This window comes from Daktulosphaira vitifoliae, unplaced genomic scaffold (assembly GCF_025091365.1).
Source record: "Daktulosphaira vitifoliae isolate Bord-2020 unplaced genomic scaffold, ASM2509136v1 Scaffold_4, whole genome shotgun sequence".
In the NCBI taxonomy this organism is placed as follows: domain Eukaryota; kingdom Metazoa; phylum Arthropoda; class Insecta; order Hemiptera; family Phylloxeridae; genus Daktulosphaira; species Daktulosphaira vitifoliae.
In genome coordinates this window covers 31,789,897-31,813,090 of record NW_026099575.1, presented here as the reverse complement: position 1 = coordinate 31,813,090, position 23,194 = coordinate 31,789,897, and the positions used below count along the sequence as shown (strand labels likewise).

Here is a 23,194-nt window from a genome sequence, read left to right as displayed (position 1 = left end):
CATGTGCGTTTTATTTTAGTTTAAAGTTTAAGTTTATTTGAGGTTACAAAGGAGACCTAATATTTTTATGTATATAATAATATTTTTCTTTTCTTTAATTATTTTTTTAATATTTAGTAAAAAACTCGATGTTGTAGATGATCTAATTTACTAGATATAAGAAAAATTATCAAAAACAATATTATTTTGATTATTAACTCTTAAAAATAATAGAACATATATTTGCGTTACATAAATATATCCTTTTATATTATCTATTAAATTAATAGTTTAAAAAAAGACACTAAAATAATGGTAAAAAATAAATAATTATTCCAAATTTTTGCATAATTTTTTGTAAAATTATACAGTAAATGTCATATAGAGAATATCTTGTATATTTTAAGGATAAACTACACATTGATTTTAGTTTGTAAAAAGAGTTAAAGGATAAAAGTATTATGAAAATTATATTCGATGGTAAAAATCACGTAAAACCATTAAAGCTGAACACAAATATAGATTCGATTTAATTCCATACTTGTGTTGTGATTTGAATAAATATAAGGACATTATGTAATATTTTAAAGATGTTTTTAATACCTTTATTAATATGTTTAATAAATATTTATTAATTTTAACTTTCAAAATGATTTCAATTTTACTTTTGTTTAATATTTTAATAATAGTATATAATTATTACTTTTATATTTTTGATTTAGATCTACAAAAATTATTTAAAATGTTTTAATAATATGCATGACAAATTGTTAACTTTTTATTTTAAAAGGAATGGTTATTATATATTTATTTATTAAATACAATAATTTTTCTTTTAGAAAAATTAATTTTCTAGATGGTTTATGATAGCTAGAGTTTATATATGTTTTAAATAAGTTAAGTTATTATTTGAGCAAAAAGTAATTAAAATCAATTTTTAACGAGTAATTGCACGTGAGAAAAAAGAATGTCGGTCACCTATTTTTGGTATTCTGACTCGCAGGAAGACATAAGAAAGGTCTCATTTGTTTGTGCTGACAACTTGTCCAGCAAGTGAAAAACACATAATACAGAAAACCATTTGTATGTACCTTTATAATTACACATACTAGTAAAGACTTTTAGATTTACGGCTTAGGTTAAAGGTATGTAAAGCTTCAACATTTTTCAATTATTAAATTAATAAAAAATAAAAATAAATAGATTTTTATTGCTTGTACATATTTGTAATACATATTATGTACTTTTATAAAATTTATGTTGTTGGCGTCAATTAAGTAAAATTAAACACCTTTTTTCAATTTGAAACAATATATAGTATAAAAAACGTTATTAGTAGAATAGTATAAAATCTTTAAAAATGCATACAAAACATATTATTTTCCTCAGATCTAATGATCATATTTATATATCAAAAAAAAAAAATTGTCTTTACTTATACAATTTTTGAACATAAATTGAGGTAAGTAAGTGATCTTTAAGTATACATCTATGTATATCACCGAAAAATAAGTTTTTTCACTGAATACAATCTCACTAATTTAAAGGAATTGCCATTTAATATTGAGAAATGAATCACTAATAATGTATAGTACATTTAATAAGTTCTCAAGTTGTACAATTCCATACAAAAAATAGTTATTTGGTTCTGAATACAAGCTAGTACATTATCATAATTGATTTAGCATTATTATAAAATGTTATATTGAGTTTTAACTTAATCATAAAGTTACAATTAAAAATTTCCAAACTGTTTTTGAAGGCATTCATTTTTAATAGTATTGAAAAATTAATATACTTTGACTTATGAGTATCTAGAAATTATAAGAGAAAAATATGTAAATATAATAAACATTTTGTGGGTTAAATAAATAAATTTTAATTAATTAGTTCCCATTAAATGGCAAGTATTTCGGCAAGGTAAAAATAAATATAAGCAAAATAATACATTTTTGTGCATCAATATATAATATTTATTTCAATTGATGTTTTCAATAAACTAGAAAAAAAATTTGTACGTGTGTTTTTGATTATGTCTAAAAATTTCTTATTTTGACCAATTGATGAAATTGTAATAATGAAACTAAATTAAATTTGAATGGCATTTAAAATTTTGTTACGTGTATTTATTTATCTTATACTATATGTAATACATATATAATATACATATTATGTATCCATAATACTTGAAAGAATAATAATACTAAAATTTAACAATATTTTTTATTTTTAGTTAATCTTTTAATATAATTAACTATATATATAATTTTATTGTTGTTGAATTCAGCATTGAGTTTGTATTAAAAATTTCTTCTACAATTATGTTCAATCTAATTGTGATAAGTACAAATGCTTTATGTTTGAATACTTAACATATATGATATATGACATACAAATGCGGTCTTTTTAATTAATTATTTTTACTTTGGGAGTTAAAATAATATTAGCTATATTAAAGTAAACAAAAAGTACCCAATGAAGTTTGTATCACAATTTTAAAACAGTGGCTCATATATATCTATCGTGTCAATATAAAATTTATAATTACGCGAATTCGTTGAAGTAACTTTGTTTACATATTGTAGATGCGAATTTAAGTAAAATGCAAAATAGTTTCAGAACACAAACCTGGTACATATTTTAAAATGCGTTCACCCGTTGTACCCACAATTGTTTATACAACGTTTAAAATGCATCAAGTGTGTTATGCTTTACTACGTAAAATATAACATATTCAGTAAATCGTATTCGTATAATTTATAAATATTCCAAAACTTATACTTCATAAATCTAATGAACCAAAAAATGAATTCAACGAACATAAAGTATAACGGCAATCAACATATCTGATTTTTGTACGTTTTAAATCAATTTTTTTCCAGTATTTAATTAAATTTTTTGTTGAAAAAAGTTAAAAAAAAAATTTTATCAGCACAATTAATTGAATTATAATGAAATCGTTAATATTTAGAAAAATTTCATTAAAATTGATTGAATATAGTATCGTATTAAGGTAATTATGAACGTAAATTGTATATATTTTTAGATATTAGGGAGCTCATTCATGAGCAAGCAATAAAGTAACTTTTAAAATAAGTGGAGACGCTGAAAAATAGTTTTCAAATATTTATTTCAGTAGAAAATTTAATATAGTTAATAGTTTTGGTTAATAAAGCAAAAAAAAATTTGAAATACCCTTCACTTTATAATATACGACCTTTTTTTATTAATTACTGACAAGTTAATACCATAGAAAAAAGATTAATTGGTCAAATATTGGAAATGATTTTACAAACGCCCTATGGTAGAAAACAAGATTTGATGGTAACAAATTTACCACTAAAAACTAGGGTTTTGAACTGATTTATAGAAGCTAATTTAATATTATTAAATAAATATATCAATAGTAATCAGCTTTGGGTATAATAAAAATCATTACTTTCCCAAATTTTCATTTTATTTTATTGTTTGACTTTAAAAATATTCATAGGTATAACAATATCATAAAAATCCGTTACCTTTAATAAAATTTGATTGAGTATATTTTCATACGTTTTTTTTTTTATGAGTGAGTTGTGCAATATTTTCTCTATATAATAAATGCGAGCTATTTATCATTAGCTGAACCACCAAACTCATACTATTGTACACGTATAGTCAATAAATCTAACATTGTAAACAGAGTGTATACGTATATACAGGAATACATCCTTTTTATAGTACGAGAACAGTATTTTTTAATTTAAAAACTTTAACATTCTATAGTGCGTATGGAGAGGTTTTCATAAAAAAAGTATAGATATATTTTAAATTATTTCGTATTAATACTAGCAAATATACAACGGAATTAATCAAATAAATCTAAAGAATTGTATTAATAGTATTTTGTTGTAATTGTGGGTATTTATCACAGTAATTATGTATATAGTTTTTAACTTATGTTATAAATTTTATTTATTAATTTTCATCTATATTTCTCTATTTCTTACATTTATATGACGCCCGGGGTCATCTTCAACTAGTTGACGAGCAATATCTTTACATGACTTTCGTGAAGGTATAGGCACCTTACCATCATCTTCCCAATATCGACTGGGCGAATGGGCATACAACGCAGATGGTGTAGCATGAGTAATGCGTGTATTGGTCACTATTCCAGTAGATTTACCTAAAAGAGACAAATTTTAAATATTATATCATCGAATTTTATACAAAACTCTTGTACGCCTAAAATGGTGTACTTTCATAACAATATTTTTAGTTTAAAAATTATTCTCACCGACTTATCAAACAACTGTATAATATGAAAATTCAAGTTTAAATCAGTTTTTCATCTTATTTACACATTTTTTCTATTCAGTTATAAAAGAAAACTCACAAATGGCATATCTTAGGAAAATATACATTTTTAAAATAACAAGATTTACAAGAAAATCAATAACATGCTACAATTGATCCCAATGATTTTGTGTGCATATCTGGTGTAAACACATTTTGTAAACTTCTAATGTTTGTTTAACAAAGAAAAGATATTATTTTTATTTCGGAGAAAATTTTTTATTCATGATCATCAATTTAAAATAACCACAATAACATTCATTTGCCATCTGATGTGACGAATAATAAGCAATTTAAAATTTGACAGATATTTTTAATGATTTTAAAATCAAGTTCTTCTTAATTCCTTGAATGCCAATCGAAATTAATAAATTATCAAAAAGAAAATATAATTATAGTTTTTAACATTTAACTTAAATATCCAAATAGTGTTTACTATTAATAACTTAAGTTATTCACTTTATTTTGGATATTTGAATAAAACTATTTAAATGGTAGAAATAAGAATGTATACTGAATTTAACTACGTAAAAATTATTTTATAATTTACAATTAGATACTTTTATCGCATATATTATATATACTAACTAATTAAGTGAATATTCATGTAATTTTTTATTGCATTATAGGCGTAATTATAAACTTATTTATTTAATAATAGTATTTTGAGATTTAAGATGAAATTAAAATTATGCTTAAAAAAATATCTAATTATAAATATAAATCAGAATGTGTTAAATATATTTTATTATATGTATGTTTTTAAATAAAAATTCATATTTCCCATTTAAATTATTATCTCTTTTATTATTATCAAATAACTTATATTCCCCCAATGATTAAGAATTGCTGTTATCAGAATTACAAGTTTTATCAAATAATAAATTAGATTTAAAATAGAAATATTATTGACTTCAAGGGTAGTTTAACTATTTTAAAAAATCATTAATTATAGTAATGAATAGTACTCAATACTATGTTAAAATTTACATTAAAGACTAATAATTCTGCTGAATTTTAATTATAAATAGATTATAATTTTATCTCACTATAAAAATTGTTTTTAATTTTAAAGAATTTGAATATTATTTATTTTTAATATTTTTAGTAACATAAGTTATATTAAATTGAATAATTAAAGTATAAGTGTGGTATTTTACATTCTAATTTTATTTTGCTTCATATTGGGGCAAAACGAATAAGTTTTAAAAAAATTCATAATTTATTATTACGTTAATTCTTAAAAATAGAATTTTAATCATTTAAACTGCATAAGATTTGTGGTTAAATGTTGTTAATTTTTTCACTCTGACTGTATTATACAATAAGTTATGACGATTAAACCTTATAGTGTGTACGTTTTGTCCTACATTCCTCTAATTAAAAATGTGTTTTATAAAATTACTATTAGAAATGAGATGGGGTTCATTTAAGTGTTTTTCACACAATAATGTGTAATAATAAATTACCGTATAATATAAATAACTCTTAAAAAAGCTTTATTAGATATTTTTAATAAGTGTTATGAACTAACTATAGTTAGTATCACTGTAGAAATAAACTGATAAAATTGTTATGTTCAGATTTTAAATATTTGGTCAGAGCATAATCAATTTTTTTTTAAATTGATAACTTGAAATTCACGAAAAAAAATCCTAATTAATGACATTCGAGTCGCTAATAATAATAATAGAATTATACATAGCTATTTTTATCAAAAAAAAAAAAAAAAATTTAATTAAAACTACAATTATATGTATTAATATTAAAAAAATCGAATTTTGCTTAGTTTTACCTAGATCCACCTCTAATTTTGTATCATAACATTACTGGAAAAAATATATCATTGGTTTATAGGTATAACATATATAACTATGAATAGTAAGATACTATGACTCTTGAAGCAAAAAAGAACGTGCTCAAAGCCCAGTGCATTTATCTTGCCTCGGCCATTTTTAAGTACCAGTAATAAATAGACTTTATGTATACCTTAAAATGTTATTATAGAGCTTTTGGTTGCGTAAGTATCTCAGATTTTACTACTTACCTTCTATAAATCCTTTGATGTGACTAATTAAAGTACTAATATAAGATTTAAATTTATTACTTTAATGACGAAAGTAATTATTAATAATTAAATTGTTATTCTTTATAATATAAATTACTGAGATAGAAGTAAAAGTTTTAAATGAAATAAAATTGTAAAAAAACATTTCTCATTTAAATTTTTTTTTAAACTATAGTAATAAATAATAGTTAGTTTATTACAATAAAATTATACTTCTATATTATAATAAAATGGGGTAGTTAATCGACCTTATTATAAGTATAAATGTATAATATTTTTACGTCCCTAATATAAAGGTTTCAATTTATAGAAATATATTTTATTGTTAAAAAAAAACATTTTTAAAAATGACCAAATCAATATAATTTTTTCTTTATAGATTCATGAGGTATTTACTTATCATTTTGTATATTTTATTTATAAATTTGATTTGTTACCTACCCACAAAGGGGTATTCAAAATAACAACTTTTTCACAAAAATTTAACTTTTGAAAGTTTTCCAATAATACTGACACTTTTATATATATCTTAAATTAAAGCTAATGTAATGTACTTTATTATGAAAAAAAAAAATTCAGACTTTATGTTGTCTTCATGGTAAAAATGACAACCATATGCTATTTTCGTGTTAAAATTCTCAATTTTATATTTTTAACTTTATATTTCTATAACTTTTTGAAAAATGTAGGGATCAGTACAATTTTTTATGATATATACTATTTATATACTTTTTTCATTCGACATAGTTTTTTTTTAAATCGGACCATTTTCATTTATGTAGGGGTGGTTAAAAACTTAAAAATACGTATAGACAGTAGAACTTTTTCAACTTAATTTTTGAAAGTGTTCCGGATTTACTGACACTTTTATATATATCTTAAATTAAAGATTATGTAAGATACTTAAATATGTTGAAAAAAAAATGTCGAACTTTATTTTGTTTTCATAGTGAAATAGACATCAGAATTAATAAAAAAAATAGGATTTCTGTAAAACACTACAATATTAAATTATTAAATATCAACTTCATACTATATTTAATTACTATAATAATTATTTATTTATATATTAAACTTATAAATCATAAAACTTGTAATCAGGATATAAATAAGGAAATAAGAGATAATGCTACTTTTAGAATAATCTACCATTTTTTAAAAATTAAACACTATCTACAGATTTGCATCGAAGCATTTTTTATGATAGTGATTTTAACTATCAGATATAACTGTCAGATATCATCTATACTGAACTCAATTATGCTACGTTCCCACTGTGCTGGGTATTTTTGGTTCACCTTTACCTCTTCTTCCTTCAACATTCAATTCTATAACTGTTCTTACAGTTTCTGACTATTTTATTCTCATAACATGATTAAATCTAAGTCTATTTTCTCTCACCTTATTCGCGATTGATGCTACACCTATACTCCTTCTTATATGTTTCTATCTTATTCTATCACGTAAATACAGAATTTTTGTTATACAGTAACGAACATTTGATATCTTTTTTTACGTCAACTTAATTTATCACTACAACTAGTTTTATTTAATCAATTCAAATCTACCCCAATATTCCCTACAGGTATTATCTTGATATTAATTAAAATTATTAAGCAGAGATTTCATTTTATTATATTTAAACTTAACTTTTTAGTATAATTTATAGATAATTTCCATTAAATTCATACTAACGCTATCTCTTACAAAATAATAAATGTGATAACATTAAACCGGTTTTAGTTGACAACACTACACAGCGCCACAAATATTGATTTATATTAACTTAATAATTATTCTTTCCTTTCATAATATTTAAATATTTATTCAATAAAATAAAAATATTGTATGATAAATAATAAAACTACATAGAAAGGTCAAATTTTGAAAAATTGTAATTCATGAAAAATTTTGAATTTAAAAAGATCAATGAAAACAATAGAGACTCGTTTCCTTATTTACTGAACATTCTATTTAATTTTGTTATCAGAAAAATTTTTTTCGATACTCGTAATTGAATTAATAATAATATGATTTTTAATAATTATATTAATAGTATTAATTTGATATAATTTATTAATATGAGGGTGTGTGTGAACTAATCTTTACATATTAAGTTTTGCCCAAGACCCAGTGCCCTGCAGAGCTGTCCTTAGAGTCAGGCCACTGATTTCGATAAATGTACTCGGCTATACCGGGCACAATTTTTTGTGTAGAAAAAATATAATTCCTAAAGCAGTTTACCAGAAAATTAGTCCCACTTGTAAATTAAATAATAATTAAAAAAATAATAATATTACTACAAAATATTATGTGTATTAACAATTATACTTTACTATAATCGACTAATTATTATTCTAAACAACAGATAGACGAAAGAAAACTTAATCATTAAAAAACAATCTTTAAATGCTGTGTTATTAGTAAAAACTACAACAAATAACATCAAATTTAAACGAAATTGAGATGCACATAGAAAAATTATATCCTATTAAAAATTACGCGCGTAGACTTTTTCTCATCTCACGAATAATTTCCTTGAATAACGTCGCCGAGTTCTTTCATTCAGAAAATTTTTTGAAAATCGTACGTCTTTAATTCAAGAGTGACATTTACGGTCAAATGATCACGTTAATACCATAACCAGTTACGTCCACTGATTTTGAAAATTCTCATTTTTATTTGTTCAGTAGAACTCTTTAAATACTATACTGTTTTATCCGACAATTTTCGATGGATTTACCAAAAAAGTAATTCATATTTTTAGCTGGGTTTTTATTGTAGAACAAACATTCTTTTTGTCTTCGGTAAAAGTGGACATATTTGATAATTGTATAAACCTTCAATTATCACACTAATTTTCTATGATATAGATTTGTGTACGTTATTACAAAAATCTAGTTAATTTTGTTAATTCGAATATACATTTACTTTTTTTAATAAAATTATTGTAAATATTCTAGAATTAGTTCCTTTTGTTAAAATTTTTCAACATCGATGTTCTGAATAGCAAATTAAACATAAGTAGCCTGACTACGTATTTTTAAAATTTTAAAAATGGAGCATAAAATAGGTTATATTTTTTTTATTTAAACAAGATTTATTTCATTATAATTTCGATGAATTTCTTATATATTGTAAACAAATATATTATGACACCGATGTGTGCAGAATATGATAGTGCATTAATCGAGGGGAAAAAACAAGGATTTCAAAAATCACATTATACGTGTGTTGCAAGAATTCAAATTGACAAATAATATGCATTTTGTACAATGTAATTTCCTATGCATTATTATCTAAAAATACGCACATGGATATTTTCATCGTCGTGACGTGTCGATTCGAACCAAAAGAATATCCATAAAGAAACTTTATGTCGCCACTACAACAATAATTCAAATTCATGTAATGTATTTGACGTCGATGTCATCATTTATGAATACCGACAATTCTATATGAAATTCTGTGTAAACATACTTAGGGGTATACAGAGTGAACCAGATCTAACTAACAACTCATATAATTGTTAAACTATGTTTTATATTTCTTAGAATATATTTTAAACATAATTTTTTATTAATTATCAATAATAAGAAAGATAAAAATAAGAAACCTTTTTTTTTTTTTAAGTTCTAAAATAAGGATATATTAAAATTTATAAAATAATTTCTTATCTTCTCCCTTTCTTAAAATAAATAATAAAGAATATGTTTAAAACATAGTCTAAGGAGACAATAATTATTAAAAAAATATATTTAAACGAAATGATTATTGGATCAAAGGTTATATGAGTTGTCAATTAGATCTGGTGGTTCTCTTCGTTAAGGTAGTATTTTTCGATTGGTGTGTCAGTATGCATTTAGAGCTGTTGATGATAACATTGTTTCCAAAATATGTATATGCAATATTTTTAGAATTTTTTGTCATTTTTCGAGTAAAATATTTTTGACATCTTGTTTTTACAATCATTAACGCTAAACATATACTTTCAAATATATCTTTAATTTTAAACTTTATTTTAAATTAAAAAAAAAAGTCTTCAAGAAACCTTAAAAACTTATTATTTTTTTTTATTAATTTAAATGGGTTTTAGTCAAGATTAAATCCGTACATGTAAAGGGTTTTAAATTTAAACCCGCCCTTTTCATTTCATTTTCAGTCCATGGTTATAAGTATCAGTATAATGTAATTTTAGGTAATTTTTCGTATTTCTTTTTATTAGTTTAACCATAGTATAATTTATTTTACTACATTGCAACTTAATATTCATTAATTATTGATGCTCATTTAATTTGGTGTAAATTTTAATTAAAAAGAATTTATTACAAGAAACAGGTTTCTAGATAAATGTAAATAATTAAATTTAAGTCAAACTTTTTATGATAATATCCTTCCTTAAGGTAAATTAGAATTAGCGTATTATCTTAATATAAACAGATTTTGATGAACAAGGTTAACTAGTGAATTTATAATATTTATATAAAGTATAGATTAGATGATGCTTGGGGAACTTAGATGACGTTAATATTTTTCGTGTTGTGACGTACATTTTTCTCTAAGTAATTTAAAAATGAGTTTTTTTAACAAGAAAAATGGATTTTTTATTTTTTTGTCGGTCTAGAACGTTGTAAAAGTTTTTACCTGTTAAGCATGTAAAGCTTTTTATAAATAATTTATATTAAATTTTACTATAAACAAAGTTTTCTTTGAAATTTCTATAAAGTTTGACTTAATATTATTCACAAAAAATGATATATGATACTTATTATAAGGTTATCCTTAATTATGAGACTTTCTTAGAAAATTTTATTGTATTATGATAGCAACATTACAAACATTTAAATAAATTAACAAAACCAGAAATTATTTACCATAACAACATAGAAGGTGATGTGTTAATTCAATAAAATTTAAAACGTTAAATGTTAATTCGATATTGCAATATTAAAGGAGCGTATCATATGCATTTTTGATAGAGCAAAATTAATTCTAACTTCGTTGTAAGCAAACTGGGAAATTGATTAATTTATTTGTAATAATATATCTTCAATTATTAAACTGGCGTTTGTATGTTAGTTATATTTAAAATTCAGGCTAATATATGTAATTAATAAATATATTAATTGGCAAAATAAAATTCCATTGTATACTAAGATATTTTCATAATAATATTTGAAAATAAAAGTGTAATTTTTATTGAAATTTTTGTATTTTTTATTTTACAGTAGCCTTGATTGATTTTAATTTTTTACTCAATTGTTTCACTGTTAAATATCTTATCGGATTCACAAATAACATATTTTCTTTCTCTCAAATCAATTTTTCACTAAATTATTTATTAAATGTTAAATAAAAAATCGATAAAAGACGTCTCTATATACAAATTTTACTTAGCTAATGTTCAACAGTATTGTTCATTTATTTATAAATAGATTTTAAATACTGAAACAACTATCAATAGTAATTGTAATAATTAATAACTGCGACAGTTCAAAATTGGACCCGTTACAGTAAACGCCTCATATGTGGTTTTGGACAAATTACAAACTTTCATTATTATGTATATTTGTATAGTCCACCTTATGTGTTCGAAATGTGTTGAATATAACTTATCATGAAATGGAAAGGGTTTAGTAATTGTCGAATGATCATTTACATGCTACCACGTCAGGATAGTTCATTTATTAAGTTTATTTGTTATGCTAAACAAATTTTGTTTTTTTATTATTATCTAAAATAATAAAGAGTATAATATATATAATAATAAAAATTCAAATAGACTTCCGGAGAAATATAAGTAGTAATGAATTAATAAGATAATGGCTAATAAGTCACTGAATTTGTACTTTGTAACTTGTTTTCATAGTAAAAATAGCTTAAAATACGCACAATGTTCAAAAAAATGTAAACTTTGTTAACAAACTTAATTGGAAAAACTTTCTTCGCAACTTTTTTCGATGAAAACTAAGTTAAAATGTATCGAAATAAAATTGGATCACAAAAAATGTTAAGAAATAAAAAAGAAAAATTATGTTATAAAATGTAAAATTATTTTTAATAATATTGGTTAAGTGTTATTGGACTAGAAATCAACGACATGGCTATTTTCCATAAGCTAACATTTCAAGTTTAGTAATTTTCAGGAGATCAAAAACAAATTAAAAATTTCGTTAGCGTCTTGTGTAAGTCAACATTACATTAGAAGTGTAAAAAAAACCTATTTCACAAAATTCATTCGTAATATTTTGGTTCATATCATATTTCTCTGTATAAATTATTAAAACTTTATAAATCAATATAACAGTGGCGGCACTGTTTATAGGGACACTGTTATCACTGTTGTAATTTATGTAATCATATAGATTTAATGTGTAAAATCTATGGTAACATTTTTAATAATTAATAAATATATTTATTTTATATAATTTAAAGAGTATACAGTAATAAGTTTTAAATTATCGATTCTTTATTGTTTATGGTTAATGTGTGTATTTGTTATACAATTTAGTAATGTTAATTTAGTATTAATAAAAAACTTTATTAAAATTTTTGTAATTTATGGATATAAGCTTTAGAATTATAATTATAATTTTTAACAATTAAATTTTTGAGGTATTTTATTACTACCGTTAATCCAAAAAATTTTTCTCGAATATAATGAAAAAGTTTTTTTTAGAGGGAAATTTATGTTTATGTACAACGTTGAACTCATGTATAACTTAGAGACATTGAATCTACTCAGTATTTTGATAGAACGTTTTAGTGACTTTTTAAACATAAGACATTTATTATTGTTAATAAATTTATCTTTACAGCGATTTTATGACATTATGAGCTCCTTAGATAAAATTGTTGAATTCAACACTGTGTATATACAATCTTTCTTTTTAAATAATACACTAAATATACATTGTATAGTATATTATACATATAGATTATATATATATCATTTTTGTCAAGAATTTGTTAGGTGATGATCAATTGTAGGAATTTAAAGTATTATGAGATAACGCTTTTAACCTAAACTAAATTAAAAATATGACCATATAAAATTTATGACCTAAAATTAATTGATATGATTTATCGGGTTAATTTTGGTTTTTTTAACTTTTTATAGTCAAATTTTAATAAAAATTTAAACAAACTATTCTATGTTATATACAGGGTGTTCAGTAAGTCAGAAAACGGGTTTCTATTGTTCTCATTGTTTGTAACAATGAGAACAATAGAAACCCGTTTCCTGACTTACTGAACACCCTGTATATTAAACACATATTTATACTCAAGTTTTCACATAAAAAAATACTTTACTGGTTTATTCTAATCTTTTTTGAAATGGAATACCGAGATAATAAAGAATAAGAAAAAATATATTTACCCTCTTGCTGTGCCCAGTCTGCTAAAGAATCTACTCTAGATACAAAACTGGAATAACAGTTTTCAAATTTTCCTTTGCCATCTAATCCAACTGTTTCAAAATTAGCCTTAACACCACACAATAATGCTGTAGCACACGCAGATGATTCTCCAGTTTGTGCATTTAAATTAAAAGTCTGAAAAACATTTTTAGAGAATATTATTATCACGAAACATTTGATTATTTATCTGCTAATATAATAAAGTTATGATAATTAAACAAAAATATATTCAAGACAGCTTATACAAATTATAAAAAACTTCTATCTATTCGTACTTATACATAATAATATTTTTGAGAGAATATTTCTTCTTTTTAAGAACAAATTATACAATTTATCATATGAAATCATGATTTAATTTATTTTGTATAAAAATAAAAAACTGATAATTTTTTAATTTAGTCTAAATTTTTTTTTTTTTGTAATTATATAAGCTACTTTCGATAAAATATGTAATTAATAAGTCATTGTATAATCTAAAAATTTCATTTAACTTGTTTTACAATCCTTACGATTATATTAATGATGATAATTTGTTATTCTTTTAAAAGGGTTAACCGTGAATCAAAACATATTTTTTTAGTGGAATATAAAAAAAAAAGTACAAAAATGTTAACAAAGGCAAACCGACAATTCCATGGTTGGTCAAAAAAGCCACCCACCGGATATATCCTTTAATTTACTAAAGGAAGATGTGAAACCTGGCAAATGTTCTGTAAGAGATTAATAGACGATACGTAAATGGATGAAACAGAGTGTAGGATTATGTTAATCCTGTTGGGATGATATAGGATAGGTAGGAATGGTACCTCGGAAATGAAAACTTTTTTAATTATTTTTTTCACCGTAATTAAGAGTCATTTTTCGTTTGTTTAATTAGCTGTACATTATTTTTACAAATGTGCTAAAGAAAAATAGAACCTATTACAAAAATAAATAATTATTTCCGATCAAGTATTTATTTTGAATGATTTTATTTTTTAAAGTTTTTAATAAGTAAATAAATAAAAACTGTTAAAGTATTAATATTAATATTAAATTCTATTGCAGATATGGTAAATGAATATACTGGCGTCAATGTTGAGCATTAACTAGTTAAAAAGTTAATTTTTTTTAACTTTTCAATTAACTAGTTAATTATTTTTCTTAAAACTTTTTAACTTAATTTAATTTTCAATTGAAATAATTTTACTTTTTTCAGTTAATTAGTTAAAATAACAGTTAAGCTAAGTTCAAAATTTCATAAAAAATGTATGTCTTTATACGCCGCATATGTAAAAGTTATATTTAAAAAAAATCGAATTTTACCCTATCACAAATATTATATTTATACAAGAATAAATATAATTTTATGAATTTTTTCAAAAATATATGTGGTTTCAACTGATTTTTTTTTAATAATTAGTTTTAAAGATAAAACAATGCAAGCTACACCAAAATTTACAAAACGAATAAAAATTTTTGTTACATTAGTATTTTCTTCCTATTCAGTTAAAAATTGATTTTTAAGTTTCCCTTACTTCACCGATCAATAAAAAATGATTTTAAGAGATTTTAACCGAAAAATTAATTTTATATGAAACAATTTTTTTTTTAAAACTAGTTAAGTAAAAAAAAATATTTAACTTAGCTAGTTGAATTTATAATTTAATAACTTTTAACTGTCAATTTATCGACATTGTTCATATTTAACTTAACTTAAATTGAGTTAATTATTTCGATTAATTTACCTATCCTAGACTGGCGCTTAGAGAAAAATATATTGCAGTGTACTGCATATCTACAAATATTTTTTTACAGTCTTAGCCATCTTGAAATTCGTTTTTGAATAACATTTACGGTGCTTTTACCGTATTATTAACTATACATTTATTTTTTAACAGTATTAAAAAAAAACTGGGTTCTAACAAAAAAAAGAAGTTATACTTCACAGATTAGATAATATTTTACTAGGTTATAATTCATTTTAGCTTCGATGCGAAGCTGAGAAGGTATTGGTTTTTTTATTGTGTGTTTTTTTTAATTATAATAGTTGATTTTTTTTTATAATTAAGTTTTTTTTAATTTTAAAAGTGATTTTAATAAAAACGTTATGAGATTATCAAAATATTGTATCTAATAAAATACTTATGTTTTTTGTTATTTAATAATGAATCATTTTTATATATTCATTTAGAGCTAGTATGGGTTAATATTTATGACCAGGATCTATTTATCGTTTAAATAAATCTGTATCTTTTATATAGAAAAAATATTTATAATATTAAACATTTGATATATTGATGTTATAGAATTGAAAACAATAAAACACGTCTTTGTTAAAATTGTTATTTTTGGAGGATTCTTTTAGTTACGGTGAATGAGTAATAAATTTTAAAATTTCGAGGATTATGTTTTCAACTAGATGATACGATTTTTGGTCTTTTGACGCATCATTGAAAAAATTCGGCACAATAAAAACTGAAATTTTGTGGTAACGAACAAAAAACACATCATAGTAAAATTAATACTTTTTTAGCTTCGCGTTGAATCTAAAAAAAATTGTATAAAATGTTGTGTAAGATATTTTTGTTTTACTCGATTATAAAAGAGAAAATTTTACCTATATTAATCTACTTTTGTTTTTTTTCTTAAAATTATTTAAAAAAATTATTATCGCGTTTTTTTTAGGTTTTAAGAAAATCATATATAATAATAAATAAGGTAAAATTAATCAAATTTATAATCATCATGATTTTTTTAAATAATAAAACAATATTTTAAATTTATAGATCTATATTTAATACTTTAAGTTATATACTAATATTTTAAAAATACACAGCAAATTATATACTTATAATTTAAATTTGAAATATCATTAATTAATTTCTTTTAGAAAATTCCACCACTTGCTTTCAAATATATTGTACATTCAATAAACGTAATACCGTACATTAGTATAGTTTTGTATGGGGGCTGAAATATTCGTAGCCCCTACAAATAAATTGAATTTTTGTTGAGAGGGAGAAATAACGCATGAAGCTTCCCATCAGGTTTATTATCCTAAATTATAAAAAAGTCTTCATATACACATTTTCCAAGCTACGCCCTTGGTACCACAAAATGAATATCCATTGAATATCGATTATAGAGAAATAAATATACAGTATACACTTATTATGATGTACATATTTTTTACACATTTCTAATATTTCACAGTTAATAAAATAAAAATAATACCAAGCGAATCATATTTAATAAAACTGTTTTTTTTATTGTACAGTAATATTGATAGTAAAAATACTTAAATGATATTATAATAGACTCAATAAAAATGTCAATGTAGTAATAGTAACTGAGGTAGTAAATTTAACTTCTCTCTAGAATTAATGCTTTTATAAACATACTTTAAATTTTTTTTGTTAAATATTAGATGACTCGCACAGTATTTGTTAATATTAGGTAAATGTAAAAACTAAACATTACATTATATCTTGATATGTTTTTAGTTTAGTAATAATTTAATTGAAATTATCACATTAAAAAGACGTAGTGAGTAAACCTTTTAAATATTAATAATTATTAACAGCCGACGTGGGTCAGTAAACTTGAAATTTATTCAAGTATGAAATTGAATAATACTAATAACAAATAACTCAGTGAAAATTAGTTAGAACGTGTTTTTTTTCTTTTAATAATAACTGTTCATTGATTTATAGTGATTTGTATTTTTACTAGTGTTATCCTTTTGGCCTAATAGCTGTCAAATATAACAGTAGAATGAATAAATCGCATTAAATTGCGTGGGGTCAGCGACATGTGTTTAGGGTTATTTGTATTAAACTAACCGATAAACAACTTCGTAATAATATTATTCTTTAATTACTGTTTAAATTTATTCCTATTAAATAACATTTGACTTGAAAATAGTGATTTTAAATTATCAAAAGAATTTATTTGGGAAATATTCTCAAAGGAAGTGGTTTTATTTTAAGTTTGTTAATTTTTGTTTTCATAAAGTATAGAACATTAAACATTTTCTTAGGCTTGAAACTTTAAAATGTAACTATACTTCTTTAAAGCACTACAGACTTTTACAAAAATTATTCTCAGATTGAAAAATAGAATAAAGGAGCCACTTCAAAAAGTATTTCTTGGTGTAACTTTCTACTTTTTAGATTTCAATTACAAAATACTTCTTTAGGAAAATTTTAGATTTTTGTTATTATTGTAGTATACTAAGTATAGTGTACTAATAGTATAGTATATTACTTATAAGTATACTAACAACCCAAATTTTAAAAAATTCTACCAAATAATGTATTTTTATAAAACATACTACCAGAGCGAGTAGAATATAAAAAACAAAGTTTTTATTTCAAATCAAACAGAAAAAAAACCATATGAGTAGGATGGATAATTTATCATTTTTTATCATTTCCTATTTTCTCTCCAGTGGTGGCAGCATAACTATTGGCTGTTTATTTTCATTCAAGGAACCCAGTGTTTACAATATACTCGTTAGCTTAGATTAGTTTCCGTATAAATAATTTTAATAGATATACCTACACAAAGCGATAAGTTAAACACTGGAAAAATGTATATAATATAGTTTGAAATAATAAAAAGCATTTCCTTTAATTACTCCTAAATTTTGATTTATGATTTTAATACAACTATTAAAATACTTGCTTCTATGTGTATAGTATTGAAATCTTTATAAATTTATAGTTTTGCGATTTATACTTTCATCTCTAATTACGATATTAACTTGTTAAAATTCAGTGACTAATATAGTATAAAGAAACTAAAGTTTCTTTAGTCTAGTATTTGTATAGCCTTGAAGTGTTGCGGTTTTCAGTGACTGACAGCGTCAGGCATGATGGTCCATTAATGACTTTTGGTTAATTCGTTGCTGTGCATACATTAGTCGCACTATAGCATTTAGCAAGAAACACAGTGAATGTATATATTTTATATATCTTATTTAGGTATTAAATAGTTTACATGAAAGTTTCTTCAAATTTTTTCTGAAGAAAATTTAAAAACTATAAAAATATTTACTATAAATTCGTTGCTTAACTAATTATTATAATTTTTAACATTGAAAAATGCTATGTGAATTTTTTTTTTCAAATTTTTATCTATTTAGGTTTTAACTATGCTTATTCTCTACTATATCTATACGTAATCTCATGTGTTAAAAAATAACATCTAATGTGACACATATATAGTGAGTTCAGTAAGTAAGGAAACGGGTTTCTATTCTTATTGTTTATAACAATTGACTTGTTTCCTTACTTACTTTACTGAACACTTGTATAAAATTTTGTATCACGATTTTGCGACTGGAATCTAAAGACTTATAAAACGGAAGTATTCAATCTAATTACCAATGCAGTAAATTGAATATAATAGTCTTTAAACATTCATAAATATTAGTGGGCTAGAAATCTAAAATCTTATAAATTTAACCAAACTATCTGCCTATATAACTCTTTCTTTTCCAAATTGAAAATTGTAAAAACCACACTAGTTAGAAGAATTAACTTTTTGAAAACAAAAAGGATGTACGACATTTTTATGCTTGTAAATTTAAAAATTAAATTTTTTCATGATACAACAAGTGTTTAAAATTATTTAGGGCTTTCGCTTTTATTTTAGTTTTATAGTTAATGATTGAAAATATGAATGTTTGAAAAAAATAGAAATGAACGACTAAAGTATTTTAAGCGTTTACTTAAATTATACCTAATCGAATCCAGCCAATTTTTATTATTTAATGTCATTTCAGAAAATAAAAAATTTAATTAATTTAAAAATAAAACATAAAATTATATTGGTGTGCCAAAATATTAGAATGTGTATATGAACTTTCAACCGGATTAATTGTACTCACGGGAGTATTTATGAGGCACAAAATTATACCCAGTTGAAAAATAACATCATATCATTTTGGTTATATTCATCATATCAATTTATTTATGATATGCTAATTTCGAATACTTTAAAGTTTCAATACATTTTACACATTGTATACAACTCGTTGGAAAAGTCGCTATAAAATAAAAATCAATATTTTAAATTTTACTAATTCAATCAATTGTTATTTTTAAGTAAAATGTTTAACATTAAGGTCAACTTATAACAATAACGGGTGGAATAGGTTTTTAATTTCAGTAGCAATGAGTTATTTTCGAATGTTGCAGTATAGTTTACCTGACACAGTGTTCGTTTATCTCGATACTTTAGAATCACCCAATCTAATATTGCTTTTAATTTCTCTGTGTTTTGTTTCATCCGTTGAGTTTCATCTTGTAATTATTATTTTTACTTTATATATTTTATATCTGCTTATAATTTGTCTGTTTAATAGATTTTAGAAAGTGATAATTTTAAATGAATTTTCTTAAATTAAAAATAGTAATTTTTAGTTATATTTAAATACTATTTTATTATTGTGTTTGGAAAGGAATTAATAGAAAGTGTAGGGAAACTTTCGTTTCGAAAAAGTTCGTTTTCCGCATAACTTGTTTGGTAATTTTATTTGACTAAATATAAAGAAAATTTTCATTACTTTTAAAACTGATTTAAAATCGTTTTTAACCGTTTATAACCGAAACCGATATACTAGTAAATTGAAAAATTAAAACCAAAATTATGAAAAATACATAAAAACCGAAATCTACCCTAACATCAACACTCGACATAATTTTGATTCCGACCCTGTCTTATAATGCTATGAATTAAACTGATTTCTTTTTTACCAAGAGTAAATTTATTTTTTAGAAACCTTATAACCAGTTTTTTGCATTTTCTTAAACTTCAATGTCATGTATGAAATTAAATTTTTTTTAAGAAAGAATATTAACTACAAACTGTTAATTAATCGGCGATTTATTAAAATTAGGTTGCATATTTATTACTATTGAATACGTTAAATATAATATTATTATTATTCTCCATAACATTGATTCATAATTTTTTAATTGAAAGTATTTAATAAATTGCGATTTATTTTATCAGAATATTACATTTAGTGATGATGTTAATATAAAAATAATAAACAATTTTCTGATCTATGTTCAGTGAAATAGTCAGTTCATATAATGTACGGATATCAAGGAGACCATACAGTTACAAATTTTCAATTCATCATAATTTAAATCAATTTTGTTTTTGTCGGGTTTAGTTGAAAATTTATAAAAAGTCCTATTCTAAAAAAATAGTTCACGCCTAATTTAAATTAAAAGCTAGTAAAAATAGATTGTTGGATGTTCTTTATGTAAAATAATAATTTGTAAGCTATTTAATTGTGTATAATATAGCTTCAGTTTATATATTATGTATCCATTTGTATATTTGTAAATGTACAAAAATTAAGGTATAAAATAGTTAGGGTTATGATTATATTGGATATTGCTGCAAATTATTTGACATTTTTCTATAAAGATTGCCATAGAAATATATAATATCATAAGAAAAATTTTTATTTTATTTAATCAAGGTGGGAGAAAACATGTTAAATTTTTCAAGATTTTTGATGTATTGTCATACTATAATGGTTTGTAGTAATTTTGTATAAACACACAAAAATATAACTGTAACGTTAAAAATATAAATAAAATCAAAATAGTTTATGATTGAAAGAATGATATTTGATAACTTTGAATGAAAATCTATGTCATTTTCTCTATTCCCAACTATCGTTTCTCAGTAGGACCTTTATAATATAATATTCTGTTTACCCTGGAAATGATAGGCTTTAAAAAGACACTATTACAGAAAACAATACATATGTGTGTAATGGTGTAAAACTACAGTTTAAAATTTTTATTTTGTACAAATTTTGTTTCCTGTTTAAAATTACGATTTCCGTACTACCTATTTTAATGATTTCTTCTTTCGTGTTAGCATGACATTAAAATCTATGGTTAATTTGTTTTTTAAATTCTCATAAACAACTTGAATCATTTACGAGAGTAAATATGCTTTTATAATTAAATTTATTCCAGCAGTTCATAAAAAATTCATGATTAGAAAACTGTTACCGTACATTATATCTTAACCTTGAGTCATTATGTTGAAACAATAACAAAGTTATTTAATCTACATTTTTAACAACTTAATTAAATCGTAAAAATAAGAACATTAATAATTTTTTTATTAGCTTAGTTTTCTTACATTTGTAAATAAATTACATTAATGTTTACAAAAAGTAAATCTTATAAAATGCATGTACTTTGGAAAGTATTGATTTTTTTGGGAAATATTAATTCAAATAAACTAAATATTGAAATTAGTAAAAAATCTTTTATAAGAAGTGGTTGATATTATGGTTTATACATTTGCAAATGATTAATTGCATTAAAACTAGTTTTGTGGTTAAACTTATCGATTATAAGTTATTTGTTTGAAACTGATATATGATAAAACGACTATACCTTTTAATATTATATTGTGTATCGATTAATTGTCATAAAATCATTCAAGCTAAATTATTAAAATACATTTGCTGTTATTTTGTTTTGTTAAATTTATCATTGAAGTCATAAACAAGTTTCAACTTGATAATTTATGTAAAACAAGAAAATAATCAAGAACATATTACATGAAGACGTGATTTGTCCGCACTATACTTCCCCGAGAAAATTCATCTTAGTTCTCCATGTAAAATTGAATACATGTGACTCGCCTCTGACGTATTATAAACCTAAATCCAGTCTCATTTTATAATGTGTACGTGCCAGTTTATAGCATTACAATAAACCCATTTATCGTTATAATATTTCTATAACTAATGTATTATAAGCCTTACAAATCAGTATCTAACTTAATTATGTTTATTGCTATAATATTGAAAACCTAGTGTATTTAATGAAAGAATGGGATTTTTAAAATATTATTGATTCAAATTTGCAATTGAATCAGTACTCTAAAAAATGACGAAAAAACTTGCTAATTTAATAAAAATTATTTTTGGTACCTTTACAAGTAATACATAATAACGTGTTAAATGAAAAGTTAAGGGGAGTTAGGAGACTTCCAGAAAAATTAAAAGACTTCCAATAATTTATCATATTTTCCAGGAAAATAATTAGCATATCTTACATTTAAATTTACGATTTTCCAAATGTTTCTAATGATGATAATGTGTACTTGAAATTATACAAATTCTACTTTGTAATTTTAAGTATCAATATATTTTTAGTACCAGGGTAATGTTTCTTTATTTCTATAGTCAGTAACAAATAATTATAATCAACTATTTCATATAAGAATGTTATTTTTATTTTTAATAAGTATTTAAATGATTCATTATAATTGATAAAATAAATACAAGTCAAATTCTTAATTTAATTCATTGAATTATGTTAATTTTTTTTTCATTATAGTAAACTATGAAACC

The 23,194-nt window shown here is 22.6% G+C and overlaps 1 protein-coding gene across 3 annotated transcripts in view; it reads right to left on the bottom strand.

Annotated features, from left to right (window-relative positions):
* The window catches only part of LOC126903522 (alkaline phosphatase-like), a 111,994-nt gene that overhangs the window by 29,205 nt on the left and 59,595 nt on the right, over positions 1-23,194 (bottom strand). For all 3 annotated transcript variants that reach the window (XM_050681696.1, XM_050681697.1, XM_050681698.1), the window contains 2 exons: positions 13,767-13,941; positions 3,969-4,147 (listed from right to left, as the gene is read on the bottom strand). In XM_050681696.1, the coding sequence (XP_050537653.1) occupies positions 3,969-4,147; positions 13,767-13,941 (354 nt within the window). The remainder of the gene's footprint in view (positions 1-3,968; positions 4,148-13,766; positions 13,942-23,194) is intronic.